Consider the following 22,018-nt stretch of genomic DNA (forward strand, 5'->3'; position numbering starts at 1 on the left):
CCTTTAACTAAGAGTTTTCTTTCTGAAATGAGAGCATCCAGCTTTATTAGTAGAAATGCGTCTCCTGATCTTCCTCTTCTTCATTTCTGTGAGTCTCTGCTTCTTCACTGGCTCTTCTGTCAGACAAATGCCCGAGAGCCCTGGAAGGCCTATGTCCTGCTTGGCACACCTCTCTGACACCAGGGAATATGCTTTGTGCCCAGTATTTTCATATGCAGCTCCATTTAATTTTTGTCATTTGGAATCAACCAGGAGTTTAACTTAATTTATTTATTTTTTGCCTTTTTTTAACTTGTTTCTAGGGCCACACCCATGGCATATGGAGGTTCCCAGGCTAGGGGTCGAGTCGGAGCTACAGCTGCCGGCCTATGCCACAGCCACAACAACACAGGACTGGAGCTGCATCTGCAACCCACACCACAGCTCGCAGCACTGCTGGCTCCTTAACCCACCGAGTGAGGCCAGGGATCGAACCCGAAACCTTATGGTTCCTAGTCAGATTTGTTTCTGCTGCGCCATAATGGGAACCCCAGGAGTTTAATTTTATTTAATTAATTAATTTATTTATTTTTGTCTTTTTGTCTTTTCTAGGGCCGCTTCTGCGGCATATGGAGGTTCCCAAGCTAGGGGTCGAATCGGAGCTGTAGCCACCTCCCTCCCTATGCCAGAGCCACAGCAACTTGGGGTTGGAGCCTCATCTGCTACCTACACCACAGCTCACGGCAATGCTGGATCCTTAACCCACTGAGCAAGGCCAGGGATCAAACCCGCAACCTCAGGGTTCCTAGTCAGATTCGTTAACCACTGAGCCACGAGAGGAACTTTGGCCAGGAGTTTAATTTTAAATGCACTTTTGAATTATGAAAAGAAAGTAATCATGTGAATTTGCTAAAATAGTTGGAAAAACGAGGGCTATGTCCAAGCGTGGTCTACTGCCGAGAGGGGCTCCTTCTTCCCATTGTCCCACACATTTTGATTCATCAGCTGCAGACGGTATCCAGGTGGAAGTCAGGCCAAAGGCCAGATGTTTATTTATCTATTTCATGTTAAAGCATCATAAGAATTTTCCTTATTAAAACATTATCAATGTTATTCCACAAGTATCCTGTCTTTGCCCATCATCTATTATTAGCCCATAACGCATACGCTCTTCTTAGCATTTCCAAGACTGAAAGAAGCCCTTTGGTTTCCAACTCACATCCCTTTTCCTTTTTTTTTTTTTTTAAATCAATTATCTTGAGTTGAAATGGACTTACTTCAAGTGTAAAGTCTGTGTTTAAGAGTAAAATTACAGAACTGCGCAGCCACCACCAAAACCTGGCTTGAGAACATTTCCACCATCCCCACAGGAAACGTCGTGCCCCTCGTTTGCAGCATCTCCTTTCTCCCTACAGAGATTTGCCCTTTTTAGCATTTTCTTTTCTAAAAAATTTAATTTAATTTTTAAAAATTTTATTGGACTATCGTTGACTCACAAAGTTGACTCTCAGGCATTTGGCAAAGTAAACGAGTTATGTATCTATCCATTCCTTTTCAGATTCTTTCCCCAAACAGGCTGCCATACAGTCCTGGGTAAATTTCCCTGTGTGGTACAGTAGGTCGCCATCGCCTGTCTGTTCCACATGTAACACCGTGTTTACATCAATCCCGACCCCATAATTTATCCCTGCCGTCTAGTTTCCCTTTGGAAAATACAAGTTTGGTTTCGAAATTTTTGAATCTGTATCTGTTTTGTAAGTTCTATCGCATCATTTCTTTTAGACTCCACACATTAGTGATCTCATTTGATACTTGTCTTTCTCTGACTTCACTTAGGATGATAATTTCTAGGTCCATCCATGTTGCTGTGCATGACATTATTTCATTATTTTTATGGCTGAATAATATTCCATTTTCTTTATCCATTCCTCTGTCAGTGGACATTTTGGGGGCTTCCATGTCTTGGCTATTGTAAAGAGTGCTGCAGTGAACACTGGGGCGCATGTATCTTTTTGAATTATGTCTTTTCTCCAGATATATGTAGCATTTTCTTTTAGATTATTTGGTTATACATTTGTAGAAATTGTTTAATTTACAGGTATGCATGATGGCATCTGCTCTTTTTCTAGGGACATTCAGCCGAAATCATCTCCTTGTCCTTTAACACCTCAGGCGACAGAATCATCACAGGGTCTTTTGACCATACGGTTATAGCGTGGGATGCTGGTACTGGAAGGTAGTCTTGATTTTTAAGAATTTTTTTTTAAACCTGGATCAGTAAGAAGACAGTCTTTGTTATTTATTTATTTATTATTATTTATTTTATTTTATTTTTTTTATTTTTTGTCTTTTGTCTTTTTGTTGTTGTTGTTGTTGCTATTTCTTGGGCCGCCCCCACGGCATATGGAGGTTCCCAGGCTAGGGGTCTAATCGGAGCTGTAGCCGCCGGCCTACGCCAGAGCCACAGCAACGCGGGATCCGAGCCGCGTCTGCAACCTACACCACAGCTCACGGCAACGCCGGATCGTTAACCCACTGAGCAAGGGCAGGGACCGAACCCGCAACCTCATGGTTCCTGGTCGGATTCGTTAACCACTGCGTCACGACGGGAACTCCAGTCTTTGTTATTTATTAGTTTAATGTTAAATCTGTTAGCTGTGCCTTGGCTTCCATTAGGAATAGGACACGTTAGGAGCAAATGAATTCATTCTTTAATGATAGTTCTGATCCACCAGAAATAGAAGTTTCCTTTGAATTCTAAGAAAATAATGCCAAACAGCTATATAAGAGAAGATTGTTAGCACTAGCCTGGTTATATAGCTATTATTTATTCCATGTACTATGTAATCAAATTTCAAGGGCTTGTCATTATGGTAGGCATGGATGTCATGAATAAATGAAATCACAGCTAATGGTCCAAATTTAATTTAGTCCAAGAACTTCAATTTCCTTCCTAATTATTTTTGGTTCTAGTTGCTAAGAAGTTAACTAAATTAGCCTATTTATATTGTAAAACTCCACTCTTGGACTTGTCTGCATTTTGATTGAGAGGTTAATTATCAGGGAAACCAATCAAGATGAACGCAATAAGAAATGAGAACCATGCAAGGTCCTTAGATGATTGAGGGATGGTTTCAGAACGACCAAGGGGTCCACCCATCTGGTGTAAAAATATTTCCAGAATTTCACATTTCCTTTGTTATTCTTTATCCATGCTTTTCTGTGGTATTATTTTAGGTAATGTTGTTATCTGGGATTGTCTAAAATTTAAATATATTTTTGTCAAAATGCTATTAGACTCTTGGAGCTATGATCAGGCCATCTTTGGTCATCGGAGACATTTTGCAAAAACTAAAATTCTGACTCTTATATCAACGGGCTTGACATCATTCTTTGTGCATATATCCTGAATGAAGGCATCTTTCACCAGTCTGAACCATTTCCATCCTGTAGGAAGTTGTATACCTTGATTGGGCATTGTGCAGAGATCAGCAGTGCTTTATTCAACTGGGATTGCTCTCTGATATTAACTGGCTCTATGGACAAAACTTGCATGGTGAGCTTAAGAAATATCTTTGCTTTATAATTCTGTGTCTTTATACTGTGTTAGGTATTAATTGCAATATCAACAGATTTTAAAGTTGCTGTAAAATGAAGGTACTAATTTATCAGTAATAATTGGTAACTTAAAGTCAAGTTTTTGAGCCTCACTGTTTGAAGGAATTATTATGCAAAACAGCTTTAATGGATTCAAATGTGTTAGAAAGGTATTATTATTATATTTTGTCTTTTTTTTTGTCTTTTTAGGGCCGCACCTGCGGCATATGGAGGTTCCCAGGCTAGGGATCCAATCAGAGCTGTAGCCGCTGGCCTACACCTACACCACAGCTCATGGCAACGCCAGATCCTTAACCTACTGAGCGAGGCCAGGGATTGAACCTGCAACCTCATAGTTCCTAGTTGAATTCGTTTCCACTGCGCCACGATGGAAACTCCCTATCATTATTTGTTAATCTTTTTAAGGCTGCACCTGCAGCATATGGAAGTTCCCTGGCTAGGGGTCAAATCAGAGCTGTAGCGGGAGTCTATGCCACAGCAATGGCAACTCTAGATCTGAGCCACAGCTTGCAGCAAAGCCAGATCTTTAACCCACTGATCGAGGCCAGGGATCAAACCCTCATCCTCATGGATACTAGTTGGGTTTGTTACTGCTGAGCCACAACGGGAACTCCCAAAAGATATTTTTAAAGGCACATTATTATTATTATTATTATTATCATCATCATCATTTTGCCTTTATTTTAGGGCCACACCTGCTGCATATGGAGGTTCCCAGGCTAGGGGGTCAAATTGGAGCCGTAGCTGCCATCCTACACCACAGCCACAGCAATGCCGAATCTGAGCTGCGTCTGTGACCCACACCACAGCTCATGGCAACGCTGGATCCTTAACCCACTGGATGAGGCCCGGGATCAAACCCGCCCCCTCATGGATCCTAGTCGGGTTCATTTCCACTGAGTCACAACGGGAACTCCTAAAGGCACATTATTTTTAATGTCCTGTATTCTTTTATCAAACTTTGATTAGCGTGAACCTCAAGAAGTTTCAACACAATGCCTCCCTGCCTTTAAGTTTCAGTTCTTAAGAGCTTATGCTCTGGAATTATTATTAGATATATAGAATGTATACCAAATGTATTATAATCTTAATATACCTTCCATTTTCTAGCAGTATAGTTTTAGATCAAGCTCTTTATGATTTAATGGCCTTCCTGTGAAAAGAGGGCACTTCACTTTAAACAGTGAAACATGGGCTTTGAGATTTTTTCCTACTATGATGATGGATTTGTACCACCCATTCTAAAAGTCCGCCTTTGATCTTCTCTGGTCCAAAGTATGCCTTGTTAGACGGTTGGCTGTCGTCTCTGGTCATGAATCAAGGTAAAATGAACTAACGTGAACCTTTGACGCATGATTTTGGCACAGTTATTTGACCAGCCATAAACTTGTCATACTTCTGGCCATCTTAGCACTTTAGACAGGAAATCATAGTCTTCATACTCTTCCTTGATTTTTAAATTGCAGCTATGGGATGCTACAAATGAACAATGTGTGGCAACATTGACGTGCCATGATGATGAAATACTGGACAGCTGTTTTGATTACACCGGAAAGCTTATTGCAACTGCTTCAGCCGATGGTCGGTAATCTGTACATTTAATTTGGAGGCATTTATGTTTTGTTTGATAAACACATGTGCTTCTGCTTCATGGGTCATCTCCCTGATGCCCAGCTGTGCCGGAAAATGCATGTGCCTCATCCCTATGACGTCCATGTATGTCACTACACTCTGTCTGCATCATATTCCTGATACTGTAGAAAGTCTGCATCACCTCCTTGATAGCCACCTATGATGCTAAACTAGAGCTTCCCCATGTCCTTCATAACACTGTCTATTGGGGCATCTTGGGCCATCTCCCTGATGATTCACTTATTATGCCGCATGTTGTTCTCATCAGCTAAACTGCCATCAGTGGTGTAAAAACAAATCTCTCTCTCTTTTTTTTTTTTGTCTTTTGTCTTTTTAGGGCCACACTTGCAGCACATGGAGGTTCCCAGGCTAGGGGTCGAATCAGAACTGCTGCTGCTAGCCTATGCCAGAGCCACAGCAACACCAGATCAAAGATGTGACTGCGACCTACACCAAAGCTCACGGCAACGCCGGATCCTTAACCCACCAAGCGAGGCCAGGGATCACACCCGCAACCTCATGGTTCCTAGTCGGATTCGTTTCTGCTGCGCCATGACAAGAACTCCCTGTATTGTCTCCTTTTAACCACCTGTGCTGCTCTAGAAAGTCTGGCAGATCTTCCTGATGACTATATCTAATGCAGAGCCATCCATCATCTTCTTGATAACCACTTATGAGTCTACACTATGTCTCATCTTACTGATAACCATGGGCTGGTGCTACTCTGTGTGCCTCCATTCTATGAAGTCCAAAAATGATACTGCAAAGACCTGTGTCATTTCCCTGTTGACCACATATGCCATTATATCACATCTATCTCACCCCCCAGGATCCATGCTACATTATATCTCTTTGAAAGTGATGTGTTGTTCTATGCTGTGTTCTCATCCACTCCTTTAAAGCCATGTTTGATGCTATGCCATTTCTGCATCCTTGACAACTACTTAGACATGGTAACGTCTATGTTATTTCTTTGGTGACAACACATTACACTACACTATGTCCGCTTCATCGCCTGGTCACTGAGTGACTGCATTATACACACATCATCTTCCTGATGACCAGGGGGACACCATGCCATTTATATCATCTTCTTGATGACCATACATGATAATAATCACATCATATTTTCTTAAAAACCATGTATGATCTTATGGTATGCAGATCTTATGGTCTACCTGCATCATCTCCTTGATTGCCACCTGTGATATATACTTTGTCTGCATCATCTCCTTAGTAACCACATATGATGCAATAATAGGACTCACCTTGGTGACAAAGATGTATGATGCTGTCCTGTGAATGCATCATCTCATTACAAACCACATGTAATGCTGTATGATGTCTGTATCATCTCACTGACGACCATGGGTATTGGAACACTGTATATACATCATGTCCTGGTTGATAATTGAGGATGCCAAACCATGGGTCATCCTCATGACAACCACATACTCTTGACAAGCATGTAAGACACTACACAATTTATGCATCATTCCATGACAGCATTTTAATACGCTATAATAAGCCCATGTCGTACCCTTGATAGCCATGTGTGATACTATGCTATATCTGCACCGTCTCCTTGACAACCACTTATCATGCTGCACTCCAGCTGCATCGTCCCCTTGGCAAGCGTATGTGATATTATACTAAGTATATGTCATCTCATGATATCATAGAATCATATGTGATGCTATTTTATGAGTCATTACCTTGACAATAAAATATGATGCTGTACTATGTGTCATCTTCCTGAAGACTACAGGTCAATGCTACCTCATACCTATATCATTCACTCTGGCAGGACAAAGTGGCATGGTGCAAGATTTCATCATGCTACTCAGAATGGCCTGCAATTTAAAATTTATGAATTATTTATTTCTGAAAATTTCCATTTAATATTTTTGGACTGCAGTTGACTGTTGAGTGCAAGTAACTGAAACTGCAGAAAAAAACCACAGATAAAGGGGGACTACTGTAGAGTGCTGGAGTATGTCTCCTTCTTGGTCTTGATAACCATAAGTATGCTGTATTATATAGGTCGATTTCCAGTCACTGTGTTTGATGTCCGCATCATTTCTTTGAACATATCATGTGAGATGCAATGATTATGTCTTTTTCTTATAACCATGCATAATGTTATGTTATTTCAAGATTAATTGCTGGACAATAACCTCTGAATACCTATTGTGTCTCATCTCCTTGGTAACCATGTATAATGCTATTCTTATACTAACCTCTTTTATAACAACGTATGATGCTATATATCTATATATCTGCATATTGAATTATCATCTTGATGACAGTTTACAGCCCTACTCATAACCTATGTCGTGACCCTGTTACTGGGCATGATGCTACAATATAGCTGCCTCATTTCCTCAATAAGTATATGATGCTATACTATGTGTACTTTATCACCTTCATAACCCCCTGTGATGTTATTATAAGTTTGCTCATTTCTGCTGAAACCTCATATGATGCAATTCTCTGCTTCATCTCCTTGATAACCACATAATTCTAAATTATTCACAAATCCTCTCCTTCATAACTATTTATGATAGTATATTGTGGATCCAAGAGGAACATATCTGATGCTCTATTTTATGTGTATTATGTCATTTTCTTGAAATCCATGTATGATGCTATAGTATACACCATCTCTTTACTACTACTTATGATGTTACACTATGTCTGTATCAAGTGTTTGATAACCATCTCTCATACTCAATTGTGTCATGTCCTTTATAACCACACACAGTGTTGCACTGTGTTTGCATCACCTCTGCCGAGATCACTTACGTCCCTATACCACGTCAGTATTTTCTTCCTGATGACCACGTGTGGCACTGGATTATGTCTGCCTCATCTCCCTGACGACTATGCATGATGACATCTTGTGTATCCTCCTCCTGGTCTTCCTGACCAGGCATCATACTACCTTGGAGCAGACTCATCACCTAGGGAAAGACCTGTAATGCTGCAGTATGTTTCATCACCTCCTTGAAAACCACCTTTGATGCGCAACCATATCTGTCTCTTCTGCCCTATGACCACTTGATGCCAGTGTGTGTTTTGTGATGCCTTTGGTGACAGTGTCTACCACATCTCCACCATCTCCTGACCACTGGTAATATTCCACACAACATATGTATCATCTCTTTGACTGGGTAGGGTGCTTCACTATGTATGTATCATCATCTTGCTGACCATGTATGACAGTACTCCATGCCTGCCTAATCTTGTTCTAGACTAAGTATGATGTTACACTGTATGTGTGTCATCCTTTTATGACCATGTGTGATACTGTCTCTTATCTGTACATATTTAATAAGCATGCATGGTAACGTACATCATACCTCTGATGACCCCATATATTACACTACCTCCTATAGCCCCTTTATGATGTGACACTCTATTTACACGTGTCACTGATGATCACATGTGTTGCTACACCACATCTGTACCATCTCTGGTGATTCCAAATGACACAACAGTGTCTGAGTCATCATGCGGAGCTGTATGCCACTAAACTGTGTCTGTGTACTCTTAAGACATGTTGGTTGGATTCTTGACTGTGTTGTGTCATCTCTTCTAAGTGTACACGATGCCACAGATGTACACCTCTGCATGATCCTACAGTGTCTTTCTCTCTCTGACTTACTTCACTTAGTTTGAGAGTCTGTGTTATTGTGAATGGCATTATTTTGTTCTTTTTTATGGCTGAGTAGTATTCCATTGGGTATATGTACCACATCTTCTTAATCCAATCGTCTGCTGATGGACATTTGGGTTGCTTCCATCTCTTAGCTATTGTGAATAGTGCTGCTCTGAACACAGGGGTACATGCATCTTTTTGCATTACAGTTTTGTCCAGCACATATACCCAGGAATGAGATTGCTGGATCATATTGGGTCAACTTTTTGATAACTGAGTATGAAGCTATAAGACATTTCATCTCACTACTTCCCTTTATCACAACGTAGTAACTCAGTTCTGTCAACCATCTGTGATACTACACAGTCTGTCATATACTTGATAATCACATACAGTGCTACACTGTATCTATTTTCTCTTCCTGATAACCACATATAATGCTATATAGCCATCTGCACCGTGTCTTTGAAAACTCTTTATGATATTATGCTAGAGATCACTTCACCGAGAATGATTTATGATGCTATACTATGTGTCATCTTCTTGAAAATTACCTATGATGACATATTATTTCTGCATTATTTCCCAACTATTTTTGATGTTCCATAATGTCGGCCACATATTTTCTTATCGATATGTGTGATACTAAAATGTTTTTGGCATTTCCTTGACAACCATGTATGATACAACAGTATGTTTTAATTATCCCACTGATAACCATGTATGGCACTGTATTGTATCTGTGTCATCACCATGAAAGCCGAATCTGATACAACACTATGTCCAATCATCTCCTTGACAGCAATGTATGGTTGTATTCTCTGCATCATTTTCTTGACAATTAATACATGAAGTTATACCATATCTACATCATTTTAAAAATAGTTATGAGTGCTGCTATGCTATGAATTATCTCACCAATGACATTATATGAGGCAAAGCTACATATGCAAAATCCGCTTGACAGGCACATGTGATGCTATATTATCCCTGCATTATCTTTTTCATAACTATGTATGGTATTTAAATTATGATTTTTCTCCTTGATAATCCCACATCATGAATGTGTAAGTTCATGCCATCTCCTTGAAAACTGAGTGTCGTGCTATACCATGTCTGTATCATTTCCTTGACAATCATATGTAGTGCTACCCTATTTTGCAACATCTCCTAGACAACTGTGCGTGATAATATAGTTTATTTCATGTCCATGATGGCAAGGTATGGTGCTGCAATATATCTGTATCGTCTGCTGATGACCACATATGTTGCTACACTGTGTATGTGCCACCTCCTCATAGTTCCCAGACGACTCTACACTATGTCTCCATTGTCTGCTTGATGGCATGCGTGATGCTACCCTATGTCTTTTCATCTCCTTGAGGACCATGCATCATGCTATATTACGGCTGCATTATCTCTTTGATATCCTCACACAGTGCACACTCTGTCTATACTAACATTCTGACTGCTGTCTGTGATCCTGCATTACATCTGGATCATCTTATTAATAGTCATGTATCATGCTACGTTGTATCTGTCTCATCTCCTTGATTCTAAACTATGTCCACGTAATCTTTTTTTTTTTTTTTTTTTGAGGGAGGGGGGCGCCGCACCTGCGGCATATGGAAGTACCCTGGCTAGGGGTTGAATCGGAGCTACAGCTGCCAGTCTACACCACAGCCACAGCAGCTCAGGATCTGAGCCGTGTCTGCAGTGTACACCACAACTTACGGCAACACTGGATCCTTAACCCACTGAGCAAGGCCAGGGATGGAACCCACCTCCTCATGGATACTAATTGGGCTCATTACTGCCAAGCTACAATGGGAACTTCCCATGTCATCTTCTTATCAATAATGTATGACACTACATCATAATGCATGTGTCTAAGTCATCTCTGTTGAACGTGTGTGATGCTCTATCTGCATCATCTGATCACCACATCTGGCCTAAACCATGTCTGTGCCATCTCCCTCATGGCCACGCGTGACGCTATCCTATGTCTTCATTAGCCCTGTGATAACCACATGTGACACTATATTATATCTGTATCACCCCTTGTGCATGCCTATCATGTTACTCTCTCTGTCACTGACCTGACAACAGCAGTAAGCCTCCACTCTGTCTACGTCACCTCTCTCTTAATCACATATAATGCTACATAAATGTTTAATTCTCTTAACCACCATATGAGACCTTATCATGCTTGTGTAAATTCCTTAATAGCTATTTAAGAAATTCTGGCAAAGATAGAATGCTTTTTCCAGGAATGACTTGTTCACTTGTTCTTTGACTGTATTTGTTCCTGTGACTAACATATAAATAATTACTTTGTGTTATAATCAGTTGTAGAATTTTGCTAGGGATTCATTTTAATTACACATTCTTTATTGTTTCTTCCCCTTAAAAATTGTATTTGCACGCATATCTTACTCACAAGGACTTTTCAAAGATGATCCTTTGATTTTATATACATGCTCTTTTTATATCCTGGAATATAAACACCCTAAATCTGGAGAATTTTATTCTTTGAAGTAGCTACTTATTTTTTCATCTTCTTACAGACCTCGGCTTTTACAGATCATTCCCTAACTATACTTAATCTGCCCTTTTCCTTTTAAATATCACACTCATTTATACAAAAAAATCTATTCATTAAATATATATGGAGTACCAAATTTGTGCCAGGAATTTTTTTAAGAATATAGGATATAACAAAGGACAAAAGACAGGAATCTCTTCCCCTGGGAGCTTACAAAGGGGGGAAGAATGAACTATTATACCATATGTATGTTTTATGTAGAATATTAGGTTATACAGAATGTTTGACCCTATTCTTTTCCTTGTTTGATAACAGATTACTGCCCCCCAAACCCTTTTTTTCTTTTGTTTTCTAAACCTCTTCTCATTCTGTGCCCCCCTTAGAAGTCTTGGTGTTTAGAGCAATCTTTTTTATTTATTGTTGTTCTTTGCTCTTCATTCTCTTCTTCAAATCGGGTCTCATTCAATAGAGTTAGCTACCTGTGCAGCTGCACATCTCTTTCTCTGTATGTACCACCTTTTTCATCATCGGTGGAGTTACTCTCAAGGCTGAATTTTGGGGGGTGTCTTATTCATATTTCTCTCTTTAGAAAGTTGTAATGTCAAGCTTTATCATTTTTGTGTTGTCAGAAGTTTAAAAACACTTTTGTAAAATTTAAAGTATTAATATATGCTGGATATTTCTATCATATTGAAAAACTCTTAAAAACAAGTAGGTCACTTTTCTTTAAGGCTTTTGAAATGTCCAACTAAAAAGCAGGTTTTATATTTTAATCATAGTAATTCTAAAATAGCATTCTTTGTCTACTTCCTCTCAAAGTTGACATTGTCAGAAAGGTAAGTAAAAAATTTATTAAGATTTTTTTCTCCAAAAGAAAAGTAAAATCAAAACCCCTATCCTTGAGAATTTTACCTTGATGTAATGCTATGACTGTGATAAGAAAGCATCCTTCACTTGGCCAGATAAACTTTAATTTTTTTTTTTCTGGCAACAATTTCACTCTTTCCGTTTTTCTCCTTCTATGCTTGTTTAACTCCTCTATTCCTTAATTTCAAGGAAATGTATATACTACTTCATCCACCCATCATCCATCCTTCTCTCCATCCATCCATTTATCTATAATTCTATCCATCCATCCATCCATCCATCCATCCATCCATCCATCCTTCTCTCCATCTGTCCATTCATTTATCTATCGTTCTATCCATCCATCCACCCATCATCCATCCTCCTCTCCATCCATCCATTTATCTATCATTTCATCCATCCATCCATCCATCCATCCATCCATCCATCTATCCTCTATCCACTTACTGAGTGTTTATTACAATCTTGGCACTTCTAGGAACTGAAGATACAATGGGAACAAACCATCCTATCAGCCCTTGCTGCTGAAAAGGTTTCCTAGTGCCCGAACTTTGTTCATGGAGTACTGTCTCCTGTTCCTTCTCAGGAAGGCCTCTTGGATCTTTTGTAACCTTAGACTCATATTTTCTGAATGATGTTAAGTCTTTCTGTTTATTTCATCATCAACCTCTCAAAACTTTAATTCTCCTTTTTCCCCTTAAATTCTCTTTTTGATTCCTCTCCTCCTCCTCCCCTCTGTCTTGGAACCCCGAATTCCTTCTAATAAGCCCAGGACTAGAGAGAGGCTCCTTTTCACCCTCTTCCTGCAGTGGGACCAGTTTGCATTTGTGGTATTCAGTGGCTGGTTCTCACCGCAGGCAAGAAGAAGCCCACACAGATATTCAGATAAGTCAAGGCATGTGGTTCAAAGTTCTGCATTTTATATATATATATATATATATATATATATATATATATATATAATCTCCACTCTTCTCACAAAGGAACAGCAAGAGTATTCAGTGCAGCCACAAGAAAATGCATTACCAAGTTGGAAGGCCATGAAGGCGAAATCTCAAAGGTGAGCAGCAATTTATTATTGTTGGTGCAATTTTTTTATTTTCAAAAAAATAGGCAGCAAGCTTGGTGTAAGTAGGTCTGTTGGTACCAAGGGTACTAAGGTTTGATTTCTTTCTAGAAATCAGCTACCTAGAGACTTTATTTTTAAATGGGTCTTCAAACTCAGCATAATAAATGAATTCCAAAACCTTTTACAAAGTATAAAGTAGCATTCTCCTCAGCATTCAGCAAAAGATTCAGTCAGCTAAAAATACTTATTAAAGCTATTCAGAAGCTTATGAAGTACTCTTCCTGTTTTAGTAAACACACAATTTTATGCAGAAAACATGCTGTGCAGCAAATACCAAGTGTCCTGGAGATGCGATGCAATTGAGGAAATAGTTCCTGGGAATACTAAAGGCTTAACACAGATAAAAATGGCATGTTTTGAGACCTGAAACCTGTCTTTTAGGGTTTTATATAAACTCTGCCCAAAATCACAGAGCAGGGGCCATCCAGTTGGTGATCTGAGGTTTGGCTATGTCCTCAGAAAACTGTCGTGAAGGCTGGACCAGTGCATCTCGTCCAACAGCTCAGCCCACTTCCTCGGGCTCCTAGTCTCATACCTGAGACCCATTTGCTTGTTCCTTGTAAAATATCAGCTTGGTGGTTTCAGGTTTCTGCAGGCACCCCTGGGACCCCAGGACCACCCCCTGCTGTGCCCACTCCCTCCACCCCGCCCCTAATGCCTGCCTCTGCACCTGCTCCTGGTGGCCATTGCCCTCCTGCCCATCAGGGTTGGTCTCTGGGACAGTGCAGGGGACATAGTCTCCAAAGGCTGGGAGGCCTTGGGAACTGGCAGGAAGGGGGATGGGTGTGTGGAGGTGGGAGACAGGCTGAGAGATCCCAAACCATGTTTCTGAGTGTCTGGTGTATCACATTCCACAAGCGCACGTTTGTGTGTGTATATGAATGGCAAGAGTTCTCAATCTCTCTATTATCGCATTCTATGCTTATTAATGATTGATATATTCCTTACTGAATTGCCATCCAGGAATGGTATTTCTGTGGGTGCCTAGCTAAGGTACTCATTTAGTCCTTCATTTAGCAAATGCTTTTGGAGATCAGCCAAAGGCATTGTGCTGCGCCCTGGTGACACCTTGATGGAAAAAAGCCACAGCCTTGGGACTTGCCCTCATCGAACTCCCAATCACAGGGGAAGGGGCTCAAATCATCATCTTCTGATGACTTAGAAAAGGTTAGAAGCATGATGTTCAGAGGAACTGACGGCTAACTGTTGTCTTTGCTCTTCAGCTATCAGGTGGCAAGGCTTGGCACCTGTGTTTGTGAAAAGTGCTGTAATTTAAGTAGCAATAGACAAAGTCCTCCCTCATAGGCCCTGACATTCTGTGATGCAGATTGAAGGAGGATCCCTATGCTTTTGATGACAGAAAGTTGGTTTACAGAGGTGACGTTGAGCTTTGGGTGTGAGGACACCTGACTTATGTCTCGCCCACACCAGGGCCCTGGCTCTTTGTTTGCAGGGAGCTTGGCGTCAGGAAACTTTGGAAAGAAGCTGCACGGGGACACACATTAGAAGAGAAGAGAGCTTTGGGCTTTACCCTTAGAGTTGTGTGTGAGGGGTAGGCCATCAAACTTTACCATCTACATTTTAATTTTCATGTATTGGTCCCTGTAAGATTTTTCCCACCATGAAGGAGCCGTTCTTCATAAGAATAAATACCAGAATGGGGAGGTGACAGGTGCTTAGGAATGTCCCCTTTTTGCTAATTAAAAATATATTGGGAAGTTATTAAAAATATATTGGAGAGTCGTGTGGTGCAGTGGAAACGAATCCAACTAGTATCCATGAGGATGGGGTTCGATCCCTGGTCTGGCTCAGTGGCTTAAGGATCCGGTGTTGCTCTGAGCTGTGGTGTAGGTCACAGATGTGGCTCAGATCTGATATTGCTGTGGCTGTGATGTAGGCCAGCAGCTACAGCTCCAATTCCACCCCTAGCCTGGGAACTTCCATATGCTGTGCGTGTGGTCCTAAAAAGCAAAAAAAAAAAAAAGAAAAAATTGGGAATCAAGTTACACAAACCTATGATCATCTTTTTCTTTGTGGCTTGTAGATTTCCTTCAATCCCCAAGGGAACCGTCTCCTCACCGGCAGCGCTGACAAAACGGCCAGAATCTGGGATGCCCAGACGGGTCAGTGCCTCCAGGTTCTCGAAGGACACACGGATGAGATCTTTTCCTGTGCTTTCAACTATAAAGGCGACATAATCATCACAGGTAGGGGAGCAGTCAACGCCATCGACTCAGTTTCCCTTTTAAGGTTGGAAACTATCAGGGAGTTCCCGTCGTGGCACAGCGGAAACGAATCTGACTAGGAACCATGAGGTTGCGGGTTCAATCCCTGGCCTCGCTCAGTGGGTTAAGGATCTGGTGTTGCCGTGAGCTGTGGTAGGTCGCAGATGCAGCTCGGATCTGTCATTCCTATGGCTGTGGCATAGGCTGGTGACCACAGCTCCGATTTGACCCCTAGCCTGGGAACCTCCATATGCCACAGGTGCGGCCCTAAAAAGACAAAAAAATAAAAAAATAAATTGGAAACTATCAAACCATTAGAGTCCCAGCTGAATACCAGACGGAGTCCACCCCCATCCCACTCCTTTCCCCCAGGTCCCTGGCTCATCTTGGTATTTTCTCTGTCCATTATCCAATGCACTTTTAGTTGCATTGCACAACCACAGACGTGAGCTCTGTCACTGGCTGTAAGGCTCTGTGAATTCTGAATTGCAGTTGCTCCAGACAAAGTAAGAATTTGGTAGTCTGTTTAGTATATTTCTGCAGGCAGCGTCCATCCGATGGTTACTATTCAGTGGATGGTACTAAGCATTCGTCACTAAGATAAATCAGGACCTGATTCTCCACAGTGGGATTGAGAGCCCTTTCGAGATTTATCTTTTGGGCAAAATTGTTTTATCCTTGGAAGTCCCCTCATAATGCATTAATATTTGGGGGAAAGAACACATATGGAGTATTTATCAACCCTTAACGATTTACGGTGCATTATCAGTATTAGCAATATTGTACAAGGACCGGACTGGGATCAGGATAATTTTGATTGTGGGAAAGAGAGCAAATGACAAGCATATGGCAGAATGTCACCACGGTGCCTCTGGAGCCACCCTGGCAGGGAGTGGAACGTGACAACAGTGTGGGGCAGGGAAGCCCTCAAGGGCACGGAAGAATGAATCTGACTAACCTCAGGGATCCCCATCGTGCTGAGAAAAACTTTTTTTTTTTTTTGTCTTTTTAGGGCCACACCCGAGGCATGTGGAGGTTCCCAGGCCAGAGGTCGAATCAGAGCTGTAGCCACCAGCCTACACCAGAGCCACAGCAACGCCAAATCCGAGCCGCATCTGCGACCTACACCACAGCTCATGGCAACACTGGATCCTTAATCCCCTGAGTGAGGCCAGGGATCGAACCCACAACCTCATGCTTCCTAGTTGGATTCATTAACCACTGAGCCACGACGCGAACTCCGAGAAAAGCTTTAAACTGCTTAACTGGTCCAGTAAGTTAAGTGTCACATACACAAAGGTGGCTTTATATATTGACTGGTTAGGTAGCTTCCCAATCCTATAACTTCAGGGATGCTGAGAATAGTCTCCCCTTTTGCCCTAAAACCCCCTCCCCTTTCCTACCTCATTATGGATAGTTTCAAAAAGGATAGATTACTTTCTTTGGGTTTGTGATTGGCAAGTGTTACTAAAATGTACATACCCCTAATACCATAATAAATAATGTCAAATCCTTTCTCACCATGAGGAAAGAGGTGGGAGGTTGTGATGGGAAGCACAGAAGCTGGGGCTGGTTTTTCGCAAGACTAGCCTTTCCTAGTCCAGCCAGTTCATGTTCAGCCAGAGCAGCTCTGCTTTACCTGTCCCTTAACCACAAAAGACCCCGGAGAGCTTAGGGAAGGCACATTAGTTGTTTGTGCCTTGTTTTAGTGCTGGCCCCTGAAAATGTCTTTGCTCTTTTAAGATATTGATTTATTTAGTGTTTCTCAAAGCTCCAAAGTGCTAAATACTGTCTTGCTCCAAGAAGGTGCCTCTGAGAATGGGGGCCGGAGGTTGGGGGTGGTGGGGACACGTCTGCTTGCCATCAGCAGAGCACTTTGTTCCAATCGATCTGCCCTATTTTCTCGGCAGAGCCCAGTGTGATTAACTGCATGCATTTTTTAATGGACTGCCTGAGGGTTTAGAATCACAAAACGGAAGGAAACTGTCCAGTCTGGTCAAGACACTTTTAAAAATATGAGGTGCCTGTGGGTGGAATGTGCAATGTTCACGGCCCTTCCCAATCTGTGCCGCCCCCACACTTCTTATACCGACGCTGGGTGCCTGGCCCCCGAGGGTGAGGGAACCAGAGGCCCAGCCCGGCTCTGTACCAGGTGGTCATTTCCGCAGAGAGAATGCGAAGGGCGCCCCCTTGCGGGGAAGAGTGTCTGTCACAGTCGTGGGGAGGGCGGGCGATCAGATTTCACACATTGACGATGAGAAAGATCTGCTGACATCCTGAAACGTTCCAAGTGGAAAGTGCGGGAGTTCCCATCGTGGCTCAGTGGTTAACAGACCCGACCAGGATGAGGACTCGGGTTGGATCCCCGGCCTTGCTCAGTGGGTTAAGGATCCGGCGCTGCCGTGAGCTGTGGTGTAGGTCACAGATGTGGCTTGGATCCTGTGTTGCTGTGGCTGTGGTGTAGGTCATCAGCTACCGCTCCGATTTAACCCCTAGCCTGGGAACCTCCATAGGCTGCATGTGCGGCTCTAAAAAGACAAAAAAGACCAAAAAGAAAAAAAGAAAAACACTGCAAAGTGGAAGGTGCTTCCTCCTCATCAGCCAATCACTCAAACCTAGAGATGTTCAAAGTCACCGTCTTTCCTCTTGGTAACCACGTGTGGAGAGGGGGAGGGGTAATAAGCAGAGGGATGGCTACAGTGGGTGTATTCTCCGGACGTCTCCACTTCTAAGATGCCATGGATCTTGCGGGTGCGAGTAGACTGTGAACTTGCCCAATTTGTGACCGACGTTCAAAAAAACAAAAATAAAAGATTGCAACTCCCCAAACGCCTGAGCTGCTGGGGGGCTCTGCAGCTGGGCACTCAGACGCCAGCACGTTGAGTGCACTGATGATTGGCAAGGACCTAGAAGATGTCAACCTGTAAACAGAGAGAGCGCTAAGTGAATAAGGAAAAACTAACTGTGACATTTGCTTTCTTAGGCAGCAAGGATAATACCTGTAGGATATGGCGTTGACTGAAGAAAGCCAGTCGAGGGGGAACCGTACCAGCCGTGGTGATGAACGCCTGGAGCGTCCCAGCCAGCCAGCTCTTTTGCTATTTCCTGTTTTCTCTTTTTCCCCCAAATCGACCATCCGTACACCGTCCTTAGCTTCACAGATAGAACATTAAAGCTGGTAAAGTTACATCATTCCTTGATATTATTGGACGGAGAGGACAGGAACAAGCATACTGTTTGGCACATGTCACTGGTTCTTTCAGTTGTTTTCTTTTCTCGATGGCAGGATGACGCCGCGAAACGAAACCAGAGGAATTTAACGATGTGTCTTCTCAAGTCTACTCTGAAGGCAAATTATCATAATTTCTGCTCAATAAAGTTTGGAGAGAAAATTGCTGGTGACTTTGCATGTCTGTACTTACCATGTATGTTTTCTTTCTTGCGATGAGAACTTTAATGAGCTCCCCTTCCAGCAGCTTTCCAATACGCAGTACAGTTTTACTAACGAGAGTCCCCATGCCCTACGTTACATCCCCACTGCTGATTTAATTAATTAATTAATTAATTAATTTGTCTTTTCTCAGCATATGGAGGTTCCCAGGCTAGGGGTCGAATCGTAGCTGTAGCCACCAGCCTATGCCAGAGCCACAGCAACGTGGGATCTGAGCCGTGTCTGCGACCTACACCACAGCTCATGGCAAGATCGGATCCTTAACCCACAGAGCGAGGTCAGGGCCCGAACCTGCAACCTCATGGTTCCTAGTGAGATTCGTTAACCACTGAGCCATGAGGGGAACTCCCCGATTTATTTTATAATTAGAATTTTGTACCTTTTGACCCCCTGCACCATTTTACCTCTGTTCTCTGTATGAGTTGTGTTTTTTTTTTCTCTAGATTCCACATATTAGTAAGATCACATGGCATTTATCATTCTCTGTCTGATTATTCTTTCTCCACTTGACTTATTTCATTTATTCTAATGCCCTCAAAGTTCATCCATGTTGTGGCAAATGGCAAGATTTATTTTCTTTTTCATGGCTGAGTAGTATTTCTCCCTCTCTCTCTCTCTTTCTCTCTCTCTCTGTGTACACCACATCTTTTCTTCTTTAACCATTTTTCCATCTTGCTATTGTAAATAATATTGTAATGAGCATAAGGGTGGCTATATCTTCTTCAGCTGGTGTTTCTGTTTTCTTCAGATAAATACCCAGAAGTGGAATTGCTGAATTATACAGTAGTTCTAGTTTTAATTTTTTTGAGAAACTTGCATATTATTTTTCATACCAGTTGCAGCAAGTCACATTTCAGCATTTTTTGGGGGGGGGCACGAATGTAGGTTTGGAATTTGATTGGAAGTTTTATTATTTATTGTTATTTTACTTTTTGCAGCTCAGAACGAGAGAGGCAAACTAGAATAGAAGTTTCAGCTTCCTTCCCTCATATTCAAGAATATAACTACCCCCTTTTCCTCCAGAGAACAAGTTGAGAGCATGCACTGAATAAAATTATGGCAGCATGTAGGGAAAGTAAAATGGCTTTCATTTAATAGCACATATATTCTGGATTCAGTAGGCTTTAAAAAAATGTAGACAGGCTTTTCTCTGAGCGGAAGGTAAGCAGAATTCAGACTGTTGAATTTAAAAATATGGATGGGAGTTCCCATTGTGGCTCAGCGGGATAAGAACCTGACATAGTATCTGTGAAGATGAGGGTTCGCTCGATCGCCTTGCTCACTGGGTTCAGGATCCGGTGTTGCCGTGAGCTGTGGTGTGGGTCACAGGTGTAGTTTGAATCTGGTTTTGCTGTGGCTCTGGTGTACCGCTCTGATTCGACCCCTAGCCTGAGAACGTCTATCTGCGGCAGATGCAGCCCCAAAAAGACAATAAATAAATAAATAATAAAAGGGGAGTGTCATGGGTGAGGTAGCCTGGCTCCTTATCTGATTGTTTAGCTGGTATCCGTGTCATACAGCTGGCATTGCATTTATTCAGGATGGATGTCTTTGAAATGCATGCCTATGCAAGCAAACGCTTGCTATCAGGCTCTTTCTCTACGAACACCCACTTAATTTTCATCTGGAGTACTGTGGGGTACACTGAAGTGTGTGTGTTGGGGGTCTGGAGTCAGAGCGCCTGTATATATGTTCTCGTTCCAAAGCTTAATTCTTGGGCAAGTTAGCTCACTAATTTGTCTCAGGTTTTTGACCTGGAAAGTGGTGATAATAGTAGTTCTTCTTTTGAAGATTAGGAATTCCTGGCACATAAGAAGCATGAGGATCTATATTTGCTATTGTTATGATCTATAATTTAGCAGTCATCTTTTATAAAACCTGGTTCATAAATGAACACTTTTTTTTTTTCAGGATCAAGAACAGTGTGGTTTATTCAGAAATCATAGTCAAAATATAACTCGGTGTATTAAAGTTATCCTAAAAGTGTAAACCACATTTTAATCAATTCAATTATAATTTAAGAGTCTTGGAATAATTGTCCCTTAAAGGTTTTCTGTTGAATGGAGGAGCTGAGATGTGAGGTGTGAGGAGATCAATGATATAGACTTTTTTTTTTTGCTTTTTAGGGCTGTACCCGAGGGCTATGGAGGTGCCCAGGCTAGGGGTCAAATCAGAGCTACAGCTGCCGGCCTATGCCACAGTCACAGCACCATGGGATCCAAGCCACATCTGTGACCTCCACCACAGCTCACGGCAACCCCGGATCCTTAACCCACTGAGTGAGGCCAGGGATCGAACCTGCATCCTCATGGGCACTAGTCGGATTTGTTTTCACTGTGCCACAGCTGGAACTCCAATATAGGTGATTGTGGTCTAATCTATCCTCAGATATTTAGATTTCATATAGGGTTTTATGAAAGGGAATTGCTGTCCCAGAAATGGAATGTCTTCTCTAACAACTCATGTCTAAAACTACAGAAGCTCAGCCTTCAGCATGATGCCTGATTTAAAGACAAAATAAATGTTTTGCGCTAACCACTGTTTTAACACATGGAAATCTTACCTTGCAATAATATTTTAGTTTAAATTGTAAGTCAGTTTATTATGTTTTCCTACTGTTTCTATTACCCTTGAGATGATTTACCTTTTTGGGTCTCTAAAGGAATGAAAGTTGAAGTTAAAAAAAAAGGCTATTAAAGAGACATATTCCACTAAAAGATATATTCATTAAAAAAAAAAAAAAAAGATTTGTAAACTGACTCTAAATACCTGCAACCATTTTAGTTATTTTACCAAGATTATTTCATATTTTGTTTAATTCAGCTTCACTATTATCTTGGTTTGGGCTGTAAGTCATAAAATATATGGTTAAAACAAGTTTAGTCCCATAGTTGACTATTCAGTGGCAATG

General features: G+C 41.6%; 1 protein-coding gene across 2 annotated transcripts in view; it reads left to right on the forward strand.

The window, feature by feature from the left end:
* DAW1 (dynein assembly factor with WD repeats 1) overlaps nt 1-19,051 on the forward strand; it is a 49,551-nt gene extending 30,500 nt beyond the window's left edge. The window contains exons 8-14 of one of the 2 annotated variants that reach the window (XR_007134096.1): nt 2,109-2,215; nt 3,433-3,535; nt 5,064-5,178; nt 13,286-13,362; nt 15,476-15,638; nt 18,640-18,834; nt 18,943-19,051. Coding sequence is in view for 1 of the 2 variants with exons in the window: in XM_047773685.1 (XP_047629641.1) it covers nt 2,109-2,215; nt 3,433-3,535; nt 5,064-5,178; nt 13,286-13,362; nt 15,476-15,638; nt 18,640-18,674 (600 nt within the window). In the remaining variant the exon portion in view is untranslated. Of the gene's footprint in view, nt 1-2,108; nt 2,216-3,432; nt 3,536-5,063; nt 5,179-13,285; nt 13,363-15,475; nt 15,639-18,639 lie in introns of both variants that reach the window. The other variant, XM_047773685.1, reaches the window with a different exon arrangement.
* Nucleotides 19,052-22,018: the final 2,967 nt, after the last annotated feature.

This window comes from Phacochoerus africanus, chromosome 3, assembly GCF_016906955.1.
Source record: "Phacochoerus africanus isolate WHEZ1 chromosome 3, ROS_Pafr_v1, whole genome shotgun sequence".
In the NCBI taxonomy this organism is placed as follows: Eukaryota; Metazoa; Chordata; class Mammalia; order Artiodactyla; family Suidae; genus Phacochoerus; species Phacochoerus africanus.